The sequence below is a fragment of the Oreochromis niloticus genome, linkage group LG5 (genome assembly GCF_001858045.2).
Source record: "Oreochromis niloticus isolate F11D_XX linkage group LG5, O_niloticus_UMD_NMBU, whole genome shotgun sequence".
Classification (NCBI taxonomy): Eukaryota; Metazoa; Chordata; class Actinopteri; order Cichliformes; family Cichlidae; genus Oreochromis; species Oreochromis niloticus.
In genome coordinates this window covers 25,885,595-25,907,730 of record NC_031970.2, presented here as the reverse complement: position 1 = coordinate 25,907,730, position 22,136 = coordinate 25,885,595, and the positions used below count along the sequence as shown (strand labels likewise).

Here is a 22,136-nt window from a genome sequence, read left to right as displayed (position 1 = left end):
GAAGCCGATGGGCTGAGCTCTACATAGGTGCCAGTCCTGTCAGCTAAGAAGAAGAAAGTGAGGCTACATTTTTCACAGCCTCACCAAATTACGATGAGAGAAAATGAGAAAAAATGTTTCCTGGTCCAATGAGTCTCAGTTTGTGGAGCAACAGTTGGATGGTTGGGTCAGAATATGGTGTAAACAACATGAAAGCATGGCTCCATCCTGCCTTGTATCAATAGTTGAGGCTGGTGCTGTGGTGTAATGGTGTGGGGATATTTTCTTGGCACATTTAGGGCCCCTTAGTACCAACTGAGCATCATTTAGACACTACAGCGAGTAATGATGCTGATCATGTCCATCCTTTTATAAAGGTACACTGTGGTTTACTACAGCAGGCTAATGCACCAGCCGTGTCATGTCAAACTGGTTTCTTAAACATGACAATAGTTAACTGTACCTAAATGGCCTCCACAGTCACCAGATGCCAATTCAGTAGAGCTTAATTGAGATATGAGAGTCACATGATGGAGGTGCAACTGACATCTGCAGCAACTGTGTGATGCTTCATTTTAATATGGAGCAAAACCTCTGAGGAACGTTTGCAGCACTTTACTGAATCTATGCCACGAAGAACTTACAATTCTGAAGGCCAAGGGGATCCGACCCAATGGTAGCAACGTGTACCTAAGTGTGCGGTAAGTGTATACTGAGTCCAGACAAATCAGATTACGCATCATTTTCATTGCAGTTTGATTTTCCAAAGTAGAAATAGCCACAAGTGGAACTAATTACATTAACAATGGCTTCATTCCAGCAGGCATTGTAAAGCAGCTGAGCAGGAAATGGAAAGTCACAGTGACTGCAGTACAGATTTACTCAGTATTCCCCTCTGGCAAAACTAAAGGTAAGAGAAGATTTATTTTAAACAAACAAACAAACAAACAAAAACCTCCTTATGAAATCATATTTAAAATACACGAAAAAATAAGAGCTAACCTATGTGTGTCATACATTTACCAGATGATGCCACCTCGTGGTGCCTGTTATCTAAGCCTTAACATGATTTGACTGGATGACAAGCGATAATGTTTTATTACATCCAAAAGAAATTCTTTTAGTAATATCCAGACTTCTTGGTACCATGTCTCATTACATTCTTTGCAGTCAGCACAGTGACAGCAGCTTCATTTTGTTTGTCTTGTGTTTGATTTGTTTGTGTATTTTCCAACAGCATGTCAAACAACACTAAGTGCACTGAAACATTTTGCACATTCACAAGCAATCTGCTTTCTGCCTTCTCCATAACTCTGTTGACCTGTAGAGTCACATATTCCTATATACAGTAATTAGATACTGACAAACGAGCCCATTATTATAGCTCTTGATTCTGAATGAATGGTTTCTACACGTACAATATGTACACTGCAGATTTTCTTCTGATACTGTTATAGAATAGAGAGAATATTGCACAAATGATTTCTGAAGACTTCACACTGGTCCAGTAAAAGACAACAGACAGTTTTATATGTATAGAAATGAAAAACATGAAAGCAGCAGCCAGTGTGGACTCACACTGCAAAATGACATTCACTCCTGTTGTGTTCACTTTCCCACAGTCTACTAATGGTTAACAAAAAAAAAACAGAACAATAACTTCAGTTAGTTTGAAAAAAACGCTGTGGTGTTGGTCAGTTATGCAATTGCATGAGTCGATTTCATCAAAGTTAAATTTGATGTGAAAATTTTGAATGGACTCTTTGATGGAGTCGATTCAATTACATTTAACTTTGTCATACACTTAACATAAACTAAATTGTAGACTTAATGGCTTTAACAATAATTTGCATGGGCACAAAGTAAAAAAACAGAATGAACCATTAGTACATGAGTGGTGCTGGAAATACAATGAGCAAACTGTACGTGTGTGTACATGACTCTGGGAAGAAGTCTGCTGCCTTTGTCAAAAAAACCCTCCTAATGCAGCTTTGTGTATATAAATCAACATACGCAGCAACATACTTCTATTTTTGATTTACAGCTCGCACAACAACAGAGAAGCTTGGAAGATGATTTTCACAACTGGCTCATTTGATGAACAGCTGCAAGAGGACGTGTCAGAGATAATGCAGCTGCTGCTCAGCAGTGTGTTTTAGACAGTATCTCCCGTTAACATTTAAACACAGAGTTACGTATGTTACTACATAATATTGGAGTCAGCAGTCCCATCTCAGCATGTACTGGTTATGTTAAAAATAAAAGTCACCCACTTTGAGGTCAATGCTGGTTGGTTTAGCTCAGCAGCCTAGCGAAAAAAAAAAAAATTCACAGAGACAGTTTAATGATCCTATACTGTTAAATATTTCTCACAAAGATTCACAAGTAGATGTTTTTTTTCTTTTTTCTTTTTGTTTCCAATACCTAACACCTGTGAGTATTAGAAAGGGCTTCAGTAATACATGTGCAGTACATTATAGAGTTAAATGAGGAGATTGGATGGAGCTTAGTAGATGGTGCTGCTCCAACATCCCTTCAGTTTTATAGATATATAGATTTCTTGTGATGCTTTGATGTATAGTTATATGGTTACTATAGCTAGATCAGTGGTAATTACAGCTGTCCAATTTACAATTATCAGCATCAAATAAATTCTCTGCTGTTTTATTTTTGATTGATAAGCTACTATCATTCAAACAGTCTCAGTAATGCAAAAAGCCTTATCTTCAAATGTGGTAATTAACAGCACATCAAGCCCTTTCTCACTGCTAATTTATCACAATCTGGCACTCGGTCAGAAATCTCTTTGTCAAGTCCAAAAACGAAGGGTAACCCCTTTACAGTAAGAACTCCATGACTGATCTGCACTCGAGGAAGAATGAAGGCCTGCATTAGGAGGCAGGTGTGATTTGGTGAATTTTAAACTCATCCCTTGAGACAAGAGTTAAAAACCTGTCTGGAGCCACTTTTCCCCCCTCGTGTTTGTTAGATTTGGATAGTTAAGTTGCTCATTAATTTGTATGTTAGGAAATAAACATCATATATAAAGGAAACATAACACTCACAGACTCCTGAATAGACTTAACTGGGAGCATCCTTAAATACTAAACACTGCCACCAAAGACACACAAGACAGGTCACAACCATTTCCATAACCTTGCAGGGGGGGGGCTTTATAAACCTTATTATTAACCCTGTAACACCAAGTGTATCATAGTTGATACAGGAGTTCTTGAGACCTCTAAATCATCAGTGTGCCTTTTTTTTCTTCAAAAACGTAAATAAATTTCAGAAAAATGCCACATTTAGAAAATATGATCCAAATAAAAACTGCTCAGACTTGAGTTCTTTAAGCACTTTGGTAAGGCTTAGGAGAAAAACCGGTTTGAGTTAAAATACATCATTTCACAATGACAAAGGCAAACATCTTCCATTTGCAACTGACGGTTGCATGTCAGTGAAGCCCTTTTGCGCATGGTCTCATAGTGTCTCATTTCCTCACTTAGGGAACTTCTATTGACTTGTATTGGACTGCGCTGTACATTGAACAATGATGCTAAATAATGTGTCCTGATCATTAATACATGACAAGTTGGAAATGAGAACAGGTCAACACATTTGTAAAGTCCACGAGTTTGATTAGTTACAAACAGTTCCAGTTATACCCTCACACCGCTGAGCTTCCTGTTTAACAAACTGTCACTGTTAACACTAAGCTGCAATTTGCTTCAGTTCTTTGTTACATTTTCTGTCCTCAAGGCCACAGAACAAAGCATGTTAAGATAGCGCACACACTAGGACAAATACTGGAGATCAATCACATGAAAAAGGCCATGAGTTTTAATTAGGTTAAAAAAAAAGAAAACAGTACAGCAGACACTATTATTGTACCACATGTGCTCCAAATATACACTTAGTTAGTCCAAAAAATTGGCTTTGAAAGCGAGGGAGTGCTTGTCCCATGTAACACAATCGGTATTTTGTCAGCCAATGGAGAAATCAGTATGATTTATAGTGTTGATCTCATCCCCGAGCTGAGTTTTAATCCTCTCTCCTTGTTGGTGCATGTGGTTGGAGCAAATCATTCAGACATTGGACATCCTCTGAAAGCCATTTCGACCAGTAAACCTGTCGAGCCTGACAATAAACCCGGTGTCCTTTCCACTTTGCGAACAAGTGTTCTGACACTTGATAGTAACACGGCAATCCAATTAGTTACCAAAGGTCACACGTCATCGTCGTCGTCATCATTCTGCCTCAGCCTCCTGTCGTGACTCTGACCTCTCTGGCTTCCTCTTTGAGGAAGACGACCAACCGGATCCCGACAGAGCAGGTACTGTTTCCAGATTTTCCGGAAAGCTGTGCGGAATTTCTTGATGCGGAAAGCATAAACGATGGGGTTGACAGCTGAGTTTCCGTGAGAGAGGATGATGGCGATGTATATGAATCCAACCTCATGGTATCCCGGGCAGAACAGAGTGATGCAGTTCAGGATGTGCAGAGGGAGCCAGCTTACTGCAAAGAGGAACAGAACTAGGGCGAGGGACTTGGCCAGCTTAAGCTCCTTTCCAAAGTAGCGTCTCGGGTCAGTGTGGCTTGCTGTTACCTACGGCAAATTAAAGAAGATGATATCAGTGTAAAAATGTACTATTCACACAGTCTTTGCTCAGATTTGTCCGTCACAAGAAGAAGATGGTCTCACCTTTTTGTTGAGCTGCTTGTGGATCATGTAGAAAATCTCAACATAGATGGCGAGCATTAGTAGCAAAGGGGGCAGCACCCAGCCAAAGAAATTGAAGTAGACCATGTAGTCCATACTGATGACGGTCTCAAACTTACAGACCACCAAGGTGTCATTTTTCAAGCTGCCATTTTTACGAAGTTGCTGCAGGTTATTCCATCCAAGCATCGGAGTGAGGCCCACTATGATGGACACCAGCCAACACAATAAAACTGCTGTGCCTGCTCGCCGTGGGGTCACCACCCTCTTGTAGCTATGGCAACAAAAAAGAAGATGAAACTCTGAGTAAATAATCTGTGTGAAGTCAGGTAGATGACTGACTGTGGACTGTTTGAAATTATATAACAGTACATGTACATAAGTTAATATCCTATTAAAACATCAAATAATATTATACTTTATTTATAGTTTTCTGCATTTAAAGACTTTTTAAAAGAAAAAACAAAAGGCAAATCATTCCATAAACATTTAAAGCAGATACAAAGTGTTGTTCAGTGTTTTGCTGGAAAAGTTGGTGTCCAGGTGTTGATGTGGATGCTACTTTGACATATCCTGCCCACCTAAACATTGCTGCAGTGACCAAGCACACCGATAGCTGCGGTACTCCAGCTGACAGTGACCTGCTGCAACACAACAGTGAGCGCCGTCACACCCTGTCAATCTGCTCAGGAACATTAAAGAGCCCGTGGTGTTGGCTCGTCATAAAAACTTGCTGGATGCTAGTCCAATTGAGCATTTGTGGAATGCAATGGAAAAATCACCATCCATGGAAGGCTCCACCCAGAAACTCACTGAACGCAAAGGACCCACTGCCAAGGTCCTGGTGGCAGACAACGCAGGACACCACCAGAAGTCACACATCCATTACCCTACAGGTCACAACTGTTTAAGGGGACTTGCACAACGGGCCGGGCAGCTGATTGTAAAGTCATGGCTGGGCACTCTGAAACTATATTTTACTCAAGAAAGTGCCTTCTACTGTGTTTTTCTCATACCATATGGTTATTTGATTCATATACAGCAGGGGTCTCCAACTCCAGGCCTCGAGAGCCAGTGTCCTGCAGGTTTTAGATCAACACACCTGAGTCATATGATTAGTTCATTACCAGGCCTCTGGAGAACTTCAAGACATGTTGATGAGGTCATTTAGCCATTTGAATCAGCTGTGTTGGACCAAGGACACATCTAAAACCTGCTGGACACCGGCCCTTGAGGCCTGGAGTTGGAGACCGTGGATATACAGTTATACTCTGTGCAGACTTGTGGGGATCATATCATGAAACATATTTACCATACGTTATTCTCATGATTTTTTTACATTTAACATGCTAACTGAGGCGTGTAGAGTCTGAGCAGTCCACCATCTGACCTCGTGATGAATTTGTTGGGACGTCCACTCCTGGGAGATGTGTTAACACACACCTGAATGCTTCAGACTAATGAACTGCCATAACATCTGCTTTTTGTGAAGGTGCTCACACTGACTGATAATCAGTTAATCAAGTGCATATGATTAGTCTGTCTGCTACATACTCTATTAATTCCTATAGAAACAGCAAAGGTGTCTTTTGTTTTTCACAGAGCTACATAAACCCCTGTGAAAACTTTCTTTTTCACATGACCTGATTTATTACTAGAGTGAAAGAAGAAATGATCATGCGTATCTTTTCCTCATGGCCTGTTCTAGCTCTTAAAGGCAGAAACCAGTGTTTATTCACTACACATGGTCTAAATGACATTTATGCAAATTAGTGCGTATTTAATCAGGTATGTTATTTTGCACATTTTGGTACAGAATTACATTTGTACTATAAAACAGATTGCCCCAGTATATATACCATATATTTGTGGCCATGGCAATAAGCATTAATTAAAAATTTGGGCTTTGTAAAATTTGTAAAATTGGCTATTTAATATACACTAACTGGACAAAAGCATGGGGCCACCTACACATTACACCCACCGGAGCTGCTTGGCTATGGAAACCAATGGGATGAAGCTCCCAGCGCACAGTTTTTGTGCTGACCGGAATGCAAGAGGATGTTTGTAACTTTATGTGATCTCCACTTGGTGGCTGAGTTGCTGCGCTTCCTTAATGTTTCTACTTTCCAATAATACAACTTACAGTTGATTGAGGAATATCTAGCATGGAAGAAATTTCACAAACTGACTTGCTGCAACAGTGACCTAACAGTGACCTCCTATTGCAAGATCACACTCAAACCGGGTGAGCTATTTGGAATGGCTCATTCTTTCACAATTGGTTTTAAAGGCAGACTGCATGGTCTTATACACCTGAGGCAACAGAACGCAAAACATCTTGATTAAAAGATTATCGGGTGTTAAACTAAAACTTTTATCCACATGGTGCATTTAAAAAATTTTCTTGCCAGTAATCTAGAAAAATTATGAGAGTTATGGTTTTTTGAAAGTCGCAAAGAACCTTAAACTGACCAGTGTATGAAAAACAAAACAAAAGACCAACACTAAAGGTAAAACTGTGACTTCTGAGCCAATATCTGCTGTTCAAGTGAGCGACAATGCTGGAATAATTGTAAACTTATGATAATACATTATGTGTAGAGAAAGTTAATAGAACATTAGTCAACCAAATCAATCTGCAACAGCAAATCAGATAACAGCAGTGGTCTGTTTTCTTGCAAAATAATTCCGTTTTTCAAGGTAAGATTGTTAGCTCTTCTTTCTTTCTCTGGCATTGCATTTTGTCATGTTGTTCTGACAGAATTATAGCACTGGTGTTTTTGTTCATTGTGCAGTTACCACTTCTTTACTTATCACAGATCTCTGCGTGCCACTAAAGTGTTGCTCCAAGAAATCAGCTTTCTAGATAAAGATATACTGTGATATGTAAGCCAGAAACAGGACCTGACAAGCTCCTGGTTTTCAGAAGAAATTAGGGAGTTATTACAGTCAATAAAATTCTTTGTTATCTTCCTGGGAAGTGACCATTCCTGTTTCTGACAAGCAATGAGCTGCTGTTATAGGTTTGTGAACAGCAACTGTTACTCATGCAGGATTCCTGTGGCAGCCTGCTTTTTTTCAATTTCATTTCTAAGGAATAAAAGCTAACTCACTTAGATTAAGTCATTGAGCATGTTAGTACTTTGCTCTTACCACAGCTGCGTTATGGCTAAAGTCACACTAAGGTTACGACAAACACACTGACAAATTCAGGTATGTGTGAGAACCAAACTGTCATCATTCCTCTTTTTCCCCTTTTTGTCTTGTTGTCCTCTCACACACACACACACACACGCGCGCACACACACACACACACACACACACACACAGAGTAAGAGTTCAGCCAGGGTGCGGCAGACATAACACAGGATAAATGAATGAAATGAAGTTAAAAAAGACCATGTCTGGAGTGGACCTTCCCACTGGTGGCATCATGTGACATTTTTATCTCATAAGTCTTTGTAAAGCTTTTTGTAAACCTTGGATGGTTGGCTGGCTGCATACAGATGAGCAGTCCGTCTGCCAAAAATTGATTTCTGGATTCTACTGTAGTCCAGTTATCTCGTCTTTCCTCTGGGATTTTGATCCTCATCTGCCACCTGGAAATTCTATCATCCGGCTAAGCCAAACAGTGACGCGCGAGGCATTTTCGAATATCAGACCAGCCTTATCGTGACCACGTGCTTCCAAACACCTCAGCTAAAAAAAGCAATCACTGCTTGTTAAACTGTGTCCCTCCAGAGTCCCAGGGGTAGTTAAGGGAAGAGGACTCAATTTCTGGCTCATATTACCAGCTCGCTGCGAATCGGTAAAACACAAATTGCAGGTGCTAAGCATTTCAACTCCAGATTGGAGTCTGTTGCTAAAGCACATACTCTAAATTGGAAGAAAAATATATCTGCTTACAGTATTGTGCAAAAGTCTTGAGTCACCCTTCATTCATAAATATGTTGACTGAAAATGAGTCTAAAAGCAGACAATTTCCAAAGAACATTTTTTGAAAGACCTTCAGAAAGAACTATTGGCCCAAGACCACATTAAGAAAATAGAACAAAGTCTGGACCCTGAAAGCAAAAGAGGGACGGCTCAAAACTTTTGCACAATCTTCTAACACTGTAAGAAGCGCTGCCTTTTTTGTCTGTGTTAAGAAGACCCAGTACCACTGTTTCTGCTGGAGGACATCCCAAAAAGAAAAAGACCTGATGTCTGATTATTAGAGGTATGATTTATACTGATACATTTAAAGGAAAAATAAAGATGGTGCTTACTAAACTTTACTTCATATAATGGAGACATTAATTAATACTGCTTTTGAGTTGGGTAAATCATCTGCTGAATGTCTTACACGGTAACTACACCTCAAGACTATGATGAAAGGGGCTGAGATCCCCAAGAGAAGGCAATAAATAACAGTTTATTTATTACAAGACCTATAGCATTCATATAACAGATAACATATTTGAACTGTTGTCTGGCTAATGTCACTGTAACCCATATTAATGCCCCTGCACTGACAGAGAGCAGTGTGTGTCTGCTGGTAGCCAACTTGACAAATTATGTAATCCATCAACCAACCACCATGAGCCTATTGACCAATCATGCATTCTCCGCCTCACTCTTACAGGCTTATTTTCAAACGAGCCAGCTTCAAGTGGACGAGAAAGACTTTTTCATTAAAGAAATATTGGGGTGAGACAAAAGGAGAAGTGGAAAATGATAAGGTACTGAGTGCAAAACCTCAGCTTCTCCTCATGAGAGAAGTTACCAGTAACAGAAAGCCATGCCTATTATAACGATGACTCTTAAAATTAAACAATATATATAATTAAGAAGAGGAAAATAAAAGTCAACAAGATTTTTCTGTTTAGCACAGACTGACAACCTACATATTTATCTATTTATCAAGGTAAATGTGCTGCAAAATGTGAGAAAAATACGCATTACTTTGCCAATTTGCACCTTATTTTGACTAGAAGTGCGCGCTGGAGAGGTACATCGGAGTTATGTTTAATAGTTAAATGAATGAAAGTGTTAATAAACACCGATAAGTCCGTATGCTGTATTATTACAGCACCAATAATTACAAGTGGAGACATTACAGAGCTGTTAAGGTAAAATAACGTCAGCGGCTAGACACACTTTTACCCCACGTATTACACGAATTTCTGGTGGGTGAAATGAAAATCCTGCATGAAACCGGCAGGAGCGTCTTTGGTGAGTGTCCTTGATCCCAGCAGCGATCCAGACACAAAGGCTTGTAGAAACGAGACAAGATATTAAAAACTAGAGGAATTCACCTTTAGGCCTACCTCATGGGTATTTTGACTCTCAGATAGCGGTCGATGGCGATGGCCAGCAGCGCCAGGATTGAACTTTGTGTGAGCACGAGCACTGTGCAGGCGACCAGCAAACAGCTGTAGAAGTGTGTCTTGAGATCAATGCTGATGGTTATGGCGAGGGGGATGACAAGAGCTCCGACCGCAATGTCAGCCAAGGCCAGGGAGACGATGAAACAAAACGTGGTGTCTCTCAGAGACCGGTTAATGCGCACAGCCCAGACCACCATTACGTTCCCGATGACCGAGGACAAGGCGATCACCACCTCCATGCCAATGTAGAGAGCTTTGTAAGCATCCACAGTCATGATCGCGGATACTGGATGAGTGTGCGCTCAGCGGAGAAAATTAAACCCGAACACGTAGAAGGACTTCCCTGTTTGAGTTTGTGGGGGTCGACTGAGACACCCCTTCTTATTTTTCGCATGTTTTATGTCCCACGGATTCGGAGGTAGTGCCTCTCCTTGTCAAATGTAGTCCGGGACATCTGTCCACGCGCCCGACGCGTAACTTTGAAGATTCCGGGAATGGAGCGGCCCCCGCAGTCCGGCTGGCAGAGGGACAGGACGGGTACTGAATGAGTCACAGGCAGGTTCCCATAGAGCAGATTAGCTGTGCAGCTTTCCTCGGTGTAGGGCATGTGTCAAAAGTCGGAAAAATAAACAGGGAATCCTAAACAGATCCCGCTTATTCCAGTGATTTGATTATCACTTCATTTCATCAGCACTTACTTGGTATAAACAAAAATGTCTATGCCTTGGGGTACTTGTTCCTTGTAAAAAACCAAAAAAACAGAAAACAAAACACAAAAGAATAATTTAAAAACATCCTCAGGGACGTCAGATTAACAGCTTCCCTTCTTTCTTTGAAATTCTTTGTAAGCGAAAGCTCGCCCTCTGTGGGAGTGGACACGCCGAGCTCCGAGGAGGAGAATATCAAACATGGATTCGTGACAGGTGCATTAGTCATTTTTTTTTTCTTCTTTTTACTATATGAAATATTAAAGCTCACTGCGTAAGAAGTGGTGGAAAAAACAAGCCCGCGACTCTTTGTTCATACTGAGGATGATTCACGGAAAGCAAATGGGATGAATACAGATGACCAGAGACATATCAGAGACATAAACAAGTTGCATGCCATTTTTGTATACGCACACCGGAAAAGTGCACGTCTTCGTGTGAAATGTACACGTGCCTATCAGTGGCATCGCTGTCACCACTCTGAGTCATTCACCAATCTGCAAAACCTCCGTGGCTATCACTCTGCACGAAACCTTCAGAGTTTAACCTGTGATCATGACATGACACCCTTAAAGCCGAGGTTAATTTCGAAGACTTTACTAATTGTTAAAACGTTACATTTCATCATCACGCTTCCAGAGGCTGTAAAATGTTACATTTTTTGTTGAAAGAGCAAGAACTTGTTGTAAAACCGTTTGTAAATCAAGCACCTTTTTCCTCCTCAGTTATTGTGTCTCAATTTGTTGTCCAGTGATTTTTTCGTATTTTTCACAGTTACGCGTTTCAGACCATCAAATAAATGTCAATATTAAACAAAAATAATTCAAGTAAATACAACCTGCAGTTTTTAAATGGCGATTTAATTCATGGAGCGGAAAAAACTCCTCTTAAATCATGAATTAATTGTGATTAGCCACATTTGTGTGTGTGTGTGTGTGTGTGTCTGTGTGTGTGTGTGTGTGTGTGTGTGTGTGTGTGTGTGTGTGTGTGTGTGTGTGTAAGACTCATTGTCAGTGAACACAAATGGGTGATTGCAGTTCTTGCTGCAAATGACTGCCCAGCTAGTTTTGGTGGGCAATTACATTTTCACACAGGTAGGCTTGAATAGCCTTTGTTCACTTTATAAATGAAATCATCATTTAAAAACTGCATTTTGTATTTAATCAGTTTAACTTTGTCGAATATTTGCATCAGTCTGAGGATCTGAAACATGTAAGTGTGACATATATATGATGCTTTAATGAAAGGCACACATACTATTATATGTATGCGCATAGATATCATAGTTACCATGTGACTGATGCACAGTTCAATTCAAATGTATTTATATAGCGCCAGCTCACAACAACAGTTGCCTAAAGGTGCTTTATATTGTAAGGTAAAGACCCAACAATAATACAAAGAAAGCAGAGAAAACCCTCCTTTCAACAGGAAGAAACCTCCAGCAGAAGAAAGCTCACAGAGGGGCGGCCATCTTGGGGGGACCTAAAGTGATTTTTCTTGTATTTGTAAACTTAGTTGTGATAATACATGATTTTTTTGTTGTTGTTTGTTTGTTTGTTTTGTTTCTATATTAAATTTCAGAGATACCGTGGGGAGCTTTGCCATGTACAGCCATAAAAGTTAAAACTAAAGTATTAAAATGAAACCTAAAATTTACCAGCAACCAATAAAGTGAAGCCAAACTTGGAGTAATATGCAATTTCCTGTTAGTGCCAGTTAAAAGTCTCACCGCAGCCTTCTGTACAGTGTGAAGGTGATCCAAAGCTGATTTGTTGAAACAAGTAAAAGAAAAGTTATCAGGTTTTGTTAGCACCCAGTTTTCTTTTTTGTTGGGCAGAGAAAAGAGACAACTCTAAACCTGAGCTAAGAATAGTTTTGTGTCCCTATAGGGGGACTCCTCTACACGTGTAGAGGAAAAAAAGTCAATTTTCCCAATGATTTTGTTTATTCTGATGATAGAAGCACTTTGTACTTTTAAAAGGGAGCTGTGGCTCTTCTCGTTTTTGAGTCATCCTAAAGGATGTTTTTGTGTGATCCGTATCAGTGATCTCCATACTAAGAACACTACGCACGCATAAATCATGTTACAAAGTCTGAATGTTGTCGTGCTGAGCCTTTCATCTCAGTGTAGCATAAACATTGAGTTTCTTCCCTCCTTTCACCATTCATCCTCCCTCACTTCAGTGAATCAAAGCGCACGTGTGTGTCTGTGTGTGTCTGCGTGAATCTGCGCACAACCGGACAGGCAGTGTGGTCTTACTTTACCTAATCAATATTTGCCAGACGTGAATTTTTTTCTTTCCTGGAACAACTTAATATTTATGATAAATGACCAGGGTGGTTATGTGATTCATAGTGTGCTGACCTTCTGCAGCCAGAGAGGAAATATGACGAATGCTCTTTGGGAGCCTAGCATTCTCAGGAACAATTTTTATTTGATGGCACACAACCTTTTATTTTTTTCATTAAAGAGTGCAGCTCTGCATGGGCTAATAAAAAGGATGGAACCTCTTTGGTTGATTTTATTGTCTTCTGGCTTTATAGCTTCAACACCTGGCTCCAAGTAATGAACTAAACTGGCCTCACTGGACTTTGCCTAATAGTAAATTCAGTTTTATCTTTAGGATTATGATTATTTTACATCAAAATCTGCTTCTGAAACTAAACTTCTCTCGCATCTTTTAGAGAAATGACCTCTTAAAGATCTGCTGAATGTTTGGCCAGCATGCAGCGAGCTCTTTTGTGTCAAATCTGTGTGCTGGCTGTTGAAGCATGATAATTTAGGGAGAGAACGTGCAACTCCTCGTCAACCCTCTCCAGTCCTAAATGGAGGGGATTGTTCACTTTACTGCTGGGATGAGCCTCATATTACAAGCACTTCATTTGCTGACCTCCGGGATGGAAAATCAAATGACCTGAGGGTAAAACGTGCAAAATGCTGCATAATTTAAAGTGATATTCCCAATGCTCAACCAGTCTCTTCAAAATATGCCTTAATAATTTATTTTGTACAAAACATCTCAAGTAGGAAAGCACTAAGAAGGACTTTCTGTTTAGTTTTGGGTCATTTACTTCAGTTGGATTTAAATATACAAAAAGGCAAGTTAGCATCTTTTCAGCACAGAAGCCCTGTGTCATGTAGATTTCTGTCATGAAGGGGGGGGGAATGCTGAAAGGTCCAGGCACAACAGGGGGGAGTATAGGAGATAATGCTTACAAATGGATGGGTGGCTCTCTGTGGAGTGTGCCTTCACGCTTCCTTAGTTTTCACTCATACTGTATAAGTGTGTCTTATATCAAAAGTGTCTGTCAACTAAGAGTTTGCTCCAAGTTGAAAATGACTCACTCTTAGTTTTAAGTGAAATGCCCAGTGACAAATCTGCCACTCAGGGCGAATGAGGAAGCTGTTTTCAGGATTTGCAACATTCTATATGGTGAGCAAGATAACAGTTTCCTTCTTTCAAAACTTTATAACAACTGTCAGCCTTCATCCCCGTCTCCCATCCCTCACATTTACATCATCATGAAACCTTTGGATTTGTTCTGCCCTGTTTTTAGACAGTGCACAAAGTCATTGGCTTCCCTGCATTAAATCTGAAAAGGAGCTTTGTTCTGAGAATTGCAGCATGTAGTCCAAAACGCTGATATGAATTTGAATGATTTGTGAACCTCATATTTTTTTCACAATAGGAAAAAGAAAACATATCAAATGTTTAATCTGAGATATCTTACTATTTCACGAAAAAACATGAGCTCATTTTGAACTTGATGGAAGCAACGCATCTTAAAAAAGCTGGAACAGGACACACGAGGCTGGAAAAGTAAGCGGTGAAGATAGGGATAAAGGCAATTTGAGAAACAGAAGGGAAGACAAAGACGGGGAATAAGAAAAATATGTGAAGACACTAAACATCTTAACAGAGACGGGAACACAGAAGGCTTTTCTTAATTGTCCAGTTTGTCCCTCCTACTTCTACCCGTGACCCGAGTATTAATCTTGGTATGACATATTGAAGGATGTCTCATTTCCTAAAATGCATTTGTAGGACAGAGGAGAGAGGAGTCTTGCCTGAGGAGCTATAATTGAGGATGAGTTCAAGCCTTTAATGAAACACTGGAAAAAAATGTCTCTGTGTGATTAAACACGGAGGCGTAATATATCGTCACATTGCATCACTGTTGCGAATTTAAGTAAAAGATACCCAAAATATTTTAAAAATGATAAAACAGTTGAGTTCACTGACACTGCTTCAAAACTCTCACCTATTGCCTCGACTTTGCTGTCCACTGTCTCTTTCTTGCCTCGTCTGCTCACATCTTTGGCAAGAGGGACTAAAATGCAAGGAGAGGAAATGAAAAGAGGATGCAGAATCTGAGAAATGAGAACAGGGGATTCAGAGAGCAACACTGTGAACATAAGAAATAACAAAAATCAATAAAGGATACAAAACTCAACAATTACTAAACAAAAACCCAGGACGATGAGCGAGCCACGATCAAACAGAAAAAGACACTCACCAGCCGCTTTATTAGGTACACCTTGATGGTACCAGCCTGGACTGCTTTAATTCCTGGTGGCACAGATTTAGCGAGCTCTATTCGATTGGCACCTGGTGACTGTGGCAGTCATTTGAGTACAGTGAACTCATTGTCATGTTCAAGCAACCAGATTAGAATGACTTGAACTTTGTGACACGGTGCATTAAATCGCTGGAAGCAGCCATCAGAAGATGGGTACACTGTAGTCGTGAAGGGATGGACATGGTCAATAGCAATACTCAGTTAGGCTGTGCTGTTCAGCTGCTAAGGGGTCCAACGTGTCCAAGGAATTATCAGTGTCACAGTAGAAACAAAGACCCATCAGACCAGGCAAAGTTTTTCAATCTTCTGCTGTCCAATTTTGACGAGCCCTTACAAATCGTACCCTCAGTTTCCTGTTCTTAGCCGACATGATGTCACCAAGCGAGGTCTTATGCTGCTGCATCGCCCTTTCCTTTAAGGTTCAGTGTGCATTTAGAGGTAAAATAACGTCAGCGGCTAGACACTGCTGCTGCTGCCGGTCATATTCTCTGACCTTCGGCAGCAGCAAGTCATTTTCTAGAGAAAGCATCTTGCTCCCCACTAGTTCCTCTTTTGGCCATTTTTTTCCCAGTTGATCAGCAGTTTCTGAAATACTCAGACCAGCCCGTCTGACACTAACAGCAATGCCACGCTGAAAGTTTTGTTCTCATTTCTCTTCATACAGTTAATCGTGCATCTGTAAGTATCTAAAGGAGTGCTGATTTGTAAGATGGCATGTGTTTTTCAAGTCCTCAGAACTCTGAATATGACACTTTTTAATAAGTGAACATAAAGCTTTAATTCCTGTTCTCACCTATGGTTTAAAGTTTGAGGGAAATTTCCCTGGTTTGAATTCATCGTCATCAGTGATCCAACTCAAGTGTGACTGTTAAAGAGTCAGTGTATGCTGTACTGGTTGACAACCAAGAGACACCTGGGATTTCTAATGATAATGATCTGTTAAAATGTGACAATTGTAACATTTCAAATAAGTAGTGCGGGGAAAACTGAACATGAGGCCACCCACGCCACACTGTCCCCTTTTGTAAGACTATTAATGACGGCTACTACGTCAAGCTTTCTTTTCTCTTGACGGACAAAATTTGAGTTTTATTTGATGGATAAATGCGGACAAAACAACTGAGTCATCTCGGCACGGTCTCCTGGCCCTCCATTATTTTCCTACCCACTACTTCAAGAATAATCACAAAAAATCCTCCTGTATAAATGACGCTTTTGTCATTATTTTTTATCATTAGAGAGCTGTTTCAGCCATTCTTAGAGGAAAAGTTGCTGCTGTGTTATTTTTTGTGGCTTGAAAAATACTTATTTGGAATTTGCCGAATGGTGACCTGTTTCTTTTAATTTCCAGCTGGGAGAAATAAGGAGCCAAAAAGATGGAATACAACACCCGTGAATAATGAGAAACCAAAAGAAAAGCAGGATTTCTTTCGCTGTGCTAAAAGGCTTCTCTGAGTTTACTTGATTGGCCAAGAAACAAATAAAAAAACATAAAAGAAAAGAGCTTACGTGGTTCAAACAGCAGTGTTTTTGTAAGTTTGATATCGGGCTCTCATCGTGGACAAAGTATTATTCTTCGGAAGATAAAAGACATGAATTCAAAGTTTATCCAAACAGAGCTGTGCTGGAAACAATACTGAAAAGCATGTGTTGAACATATCAGCAGCTTCCAGCAGAACAGACACGCGAGTCCCTCATGTATTACAGAGATGGCTTTTTGCGTTCATTGCTGGGAAATGCTAAGAGTGCATTAGTATGATTATGGCTTCCAGCTGCCCTTTTTTTTCTTTTTTTGGTTTATTACTTTACGTCGGGCTTTCAGTGAGGGATCCGCTGGTCTGTCCAAATCAGAACAACATATTTCTAAATACATTTGTTCAATTATCCTGAAAATCATTTAGAAGGAGCTTGAAATGCATTTGTGATCAATCTGTGAGAAACTGAAATGGGACAAGTATAAGAGCAGAGCAAACTGAGACACTAAAGACTTCTCATAGGCTGCAGACTCATTTATACGCCAATCAGGTTTTCTTTTTCGGTCTTACTGTTATCAAGAGCTGAAAATAACATTTCAGCCAAAGTTCAGTGCACTGAGAGAACAATCGATTTTAAATTAAGCTCAGTTTTATCTGGAATAAACACACTGGACAAAAAAAGACAAAAAAAAGTAACATGAATTAGAACTTTCATTTTCTCTGGTCTGACTGTTTAACCCTTTTTTTTTTTAATAAAAAAAAAACAAAAAGGTGAAAATTTCCCCTTCATTATAAAATGCTAAAAGGCAAAATATTCAGAATGGACAGAGCAGCTGTTGTTGTGAAGGCACAATACTCAAATAGTTAAACTGAGAAAAGCATTTTAAGAGGGAAAAAAAGGTAATTTGATGGCAGTAACACTTCTCAGAAATGTTGAAAAGCAGGCAACAAAAGTATGTTTGACCAAAATTAGGTGTCTTGGCAACAGGTCAGTAACATGACTGAATATGATGAAAGCATTTATATTTATAACTACAAACGGGCAGAGGTTCACCAGTCTGAATAATGTCCCTCAATATAGACTGAATATCTCATCATCTACAGCACACAGCATCATCACAGGAGAAGAGGCCAGGCGGGGAACTGGCCTGCCTGCGGTGCAGACCGGACCAAAAAGACCTGGAGCATCATGAAACGAAAAATACAGCCCAGAAAAATAAGACCCAGGACTTCTGAGAAGCTGTAATCTTTTATCAGACGAGAACGGGACAACTTTCTTCTCCCTCAGCTCTCCCAGCTGCTCTCCTCAGTTTCCAAATGTTTGCCGACTGTTCTTAAAAAAAGAGATGCTACAAAGTGGCAAACATGGCTCGGTCCCAACACTTTTGTTGCTGCCACTTTATTATGGTACATTTTGCCCGTTTGAACATATTTTCCCTGATCTGTTGTGTTTATGGGATTTGGAAACGATCACTTTGTCCACAGAGTCGAAGCTTTTTTTGAAATCACAACAGAAGAAACTGCCTCATTCAGATATTTTTGTCCTCATTTTCTTAAGAAAGCGAATACTTAGTCATTGATTTGCAATTTATTAATCATCATGAGAGGTCAGTGTTTTTGATTTTTTATTTAAACAAAGCTGTGGATATTCCTAAGAGACACGCGATATTCTCTTGAGGCTTGCGCACTGTACATGTTGTTTTATCACACTGATTTCTGGAAATCCACTGGAAATAGCTCTTTTTGGTCAACTAGTGTGAGAAAATACCACAACACCTGATGAATAATATTTTCATCTCATTGCACCATATCCCTTATCATTAAAGAAACAAATACACTCAGCATCATTATAGATCATTTTGTGACTAAAACCCATTAGAAACCAAGTGAGCCAGTTCCTAAAACAGTCTCTTTTCAGTCTCCTTATTGCAGCTGCTGATAAACACAGAAGAAAAAAAATCAGACTGTCCCAAAGAGCCCAGCAACACAAGAGGAAACCACACGAGAGAAGGCACTAACATCACTCCTGCTGAAGGCAGAAAAATTAAAAAGAAAAACAACATTTCTTAACCATGGGAAGCCCATATGATAATCATTTCCTGTAACCTTTGAACGAAGTTTGCCTGTTATCACTGTGTGACCTCGGCTGTTTGAGCAGCACAGGAGCACACAACAAACACCGTGCAACTTTAAAGATGAGGAGAGAGCGAGACAGCAGGTAGCTGGATCAAGTGCCATCACATCCAAGACGGAGAGAAGAGCGAAAATGTCAGCCATGTGAAGAGCGGATTAGCTAAGGGAGGATAAAAGACGAGTGAAGGGAGTGAACAGCAGACTGAATATAAAGCAGAGCTACAAAGGTTTAAAGAAGAAAAACTAGCAGTTGCTGTTATTTCCTTGAGTAACAGATTAAATGTTTTCACTTGACCTTATGTTTCATTACCATCATTCTGCAGTATATAAATCACTGGAATGTCAAGTGTGCTTTGAAGTATTAAAAGCAGCTTCCAGCTTTTCCAGGATGATATCGAGGCATTCCCAAGCAATCTGAGATGCTTTATCTCTCCAGCATTTCCTGGATCGCTCAGGTGGTCTCCTCCTGGATGCTTATATCTGGAATACCTCACCTGAGAGGCATGTTAGACGGGTGTCAGGTGTGTCATACCTGACTTGTTTTGATGCTGACAAGCAGCATCACATATATTTATGCATCACTGAAGAGCCAGTGATGCATAACTCCTTTAGAAAGGATGGGAGGCTTGATATTCCAGTGAGAAATGTTTGTTGTTGAGCTGCCTGAAATACCAAAACATTACACACGTGAATTATTCTTGATCTTTGAGACAAACTAAGCTGTGTTTTATTAAGAGGTGCTTAAATAATCCTGTGAAGGGGGAAAAATTTGTAAAATGTCTTCTCTGGCACTAATAAACCTTGACAAGGTTTAAGAAAATAATTCAAATGACCTTTGTCGAGTAATCTCAGCTCAATATTTTAGCCCAAAAAATGCTTAACAGGATTCCCGCATTGCACTGTGGGAATTGTAGCTCATCCTGGCATTTTCTGCTTTAAATTAAAGCCTCGTTTGGTCTAAAAGTATTGTTTGTTAGTCCAGAAACCAGTGCATGTAGTCTGTATATGTGAGGTCATTTGTTGTTCTGTAATGGCACATGTTTGCATTGTAAAAATGCACAATACATGTTTTATACAAAATAAGAGATGAAAAGTTGTATATTTAAGCTTTGGCGCTACAGACAGGTGAGGACAGTCACATTCCCACAACACTGTGAGGTCTCCCAGTCTCTGCTTCAGATGAAGATTTAAATAAATGGCTGTAAGTTTTGCTTCATATCTGTTTATGTATTTTATAAATTAGACAGGCTTGTAGCCAAACTGTAAGCCAGCTAAAAGTATGACTTATTCAGTAACAAACATAAGAACAAATGTATAAATTATAATTATTTTAAAAGGAGCAATCGGAAACTTATTGGAAAGTAATGTGAACTAAATAAACACAATACCTTTTTGATTTCATTTTGTTTTAGAAACTGAATGAACTGAAGGGTTCTTTCTTTCACCGCAGCAAGCAGCTTCTTCACACGCTTGGATACGTGCTGTTCGCATTCTTGTCACAAATCATGACCTGTATTACAATCAATAAGGAGAGCATAATGGAGAGTACATAAGAACGTTGATTGAGGTTGACAGCAGAGAAGGAAATTGATTATTATAGCCCATCAATGTGTACCCAACTGGCTCAAAGAATGCAGCATCATCATCCAGGAATAAAGGCATTTTGACAGCATGGTGAGAGCAGCTCAAGAAGCTGAGGGAGTTGTAAAAGAAGGACAATAGCAGGAATTCCCAGTTCTCGTTGAGAACTGAAAAGGGGGGAAATTACCTACGTAAACCTTTGTTAAACACAACTGACCAATTGCAATGAAGTCGCCTTGCCACGTGTGACAATCTAAATTAGGTACCTTTGATATCATTGGAAAACATAAGTGCTTCTTCCAACCTCTTTGTGCAAATCAATTTTTTTTTTTCATTTCCAGCACATCACATGCAAAATAGCAGCATTTCAAATACGTTATAAAGATCAAGGAAACAGAACTGAAATAGTACTGAAGAGTGATGCCATCATCACGTCAGCTGATCCCACGTTGCTTGAGTGTCAGGATCATGTGTACTTTCATCAGCAAGAAGCTGCCTTTGCTACACTTTAAACCTGTAATCTTTTTCACATTACCCGGCATTGCACCATGAACAGGAATCATATCTCAAGACCAGCGAGCATCTTCTATAAATGAAAATGTTAGCCCAGTCTTCAGGCTGTGTGTTTATATACGGCATATCGTTAGATGACAGCAAATACCGTAACTCTTTCAGTATCGCCAGCAATATGTTTCACAAAGTGATGTCACGGGGATGTTTATTTTACAACTGCTAAGCAAATACTGAGGAGAAAGTTTGTGTACAGTGTGTGTTAATAACTGTTTGCTCGGATCACAGTTCATTTGGTTCCTCTCTTTTTTTGTAGAGTGCTTGTAATCTGCTATTCAGCTCCTTCCCTCCACTGTAGCTCTGCTTTTGACGAACCTGCTTTCACAACCTCTGCAGGCATCAAACCTCTCAGCCTGTTTTTTTCCACTTTGCTAGCATGTCCCCTTTGAAGTCAAGAAGTCCGCATTTGTAACAACGTGATCCTTGACAATTGCTTTATTCAAATTCATTTCATTGTGGATTTTTCCAAGAAGGTGAACATTTGTGAGATGTTTGTGACTGAAATGTTTTTTTTTTCCTCCAGGCTGAAAAGAAAATGAGCAAAATAACCAATTCAAAGCTCTTGCATGTAAAAAGGTCTTTTTGCATGGAGCACAGGTGTCAAAATGATCAAAGTGAATGCCACATCTTGAACTAATATGCACAAAGGGATTGCACTGGGGTTTTTAAAGTGCAAACAGCTATTCCAAACAGGAACATCTTTTAGAGGGCTCTCTAATTATCCAAAGGTGTTTTGCTGGATGCCGGCTTCGTTTATATTCTAGCAGCCTCAATAAAATCATCTGAAAGGTGCCGTGCACAGACTGACCTTGTGAGATGTGATTGAGCAGAGATATTGTGATGCATGGTGAGATTTTGTTTGCGATACAGCTTGATTTGCATACGTTTCTGATTTAAATGGAAAGCAGGAAGCTGATTGATGCTAGTTTAAGAAGCAGAGAATTGCCTGCGTGAACCGTAGGCTTGCATCTATTTTGTCAATTTAGTTTCAATTTATACTTTTATATTTTTGTCT

At 39.8% G+C, this 22,136-nt stretch overlaps 1 protein-coding gene across 1 annotated transcript; it reads right to left on the bottom strand.

Moving 5' to 3' along the window:
• Positions 1-210: 210 nt before the first annotated feature.
• On the bottom strand, positions 211-11,677 carry LOC100698466 (adenosine receptor A1). Its single transcript, XM_003441379.5, has 3 exons — positions 10,012-11,677; positions 4,682-4,973; positions 211-4,585 (listed from the first exon to the last, which is right to left on the bottom strand). The coding sequence occupies exons 1-3, from the start codon at positions 10,344-10,346 to the stop codon at positions 4,205-4,207; spliced, it is 1,008 nt and encodes a 335-aa protein (XP_003441427.1). The 5' UTR covers positions 10,347-11,677; the 3' UTR covers positions 211-4,204.
• Positions 11,678-22,136: the final 10,459 nt, after the last annotated feature.

Bases quoted from the DNA above. Each gene is read 5' to 3' on its own strand.
- LOC100698466 (XM_003441379.5), bottom strand. From the start codon at position 10,346: ATGACTGTGGATGCTTACAAAGCTCTCTACATTGGCATGGAGGTGGTG. The intron at 4,974-10,011 runs GTAGGCCTAAAG...TTGTTGCCATAG, and splicing joins AGAGTCAAAATACCCATGAG to CTACAAGAGGGTGGTGACCC. The intron at 4,586-4,681 runs GTGAGACCATCT...AATTTGCCGTAG, and splicing joins ACAAGCAGCTCAACAAAAAG to GTAACAGCAAGCCACACTGA.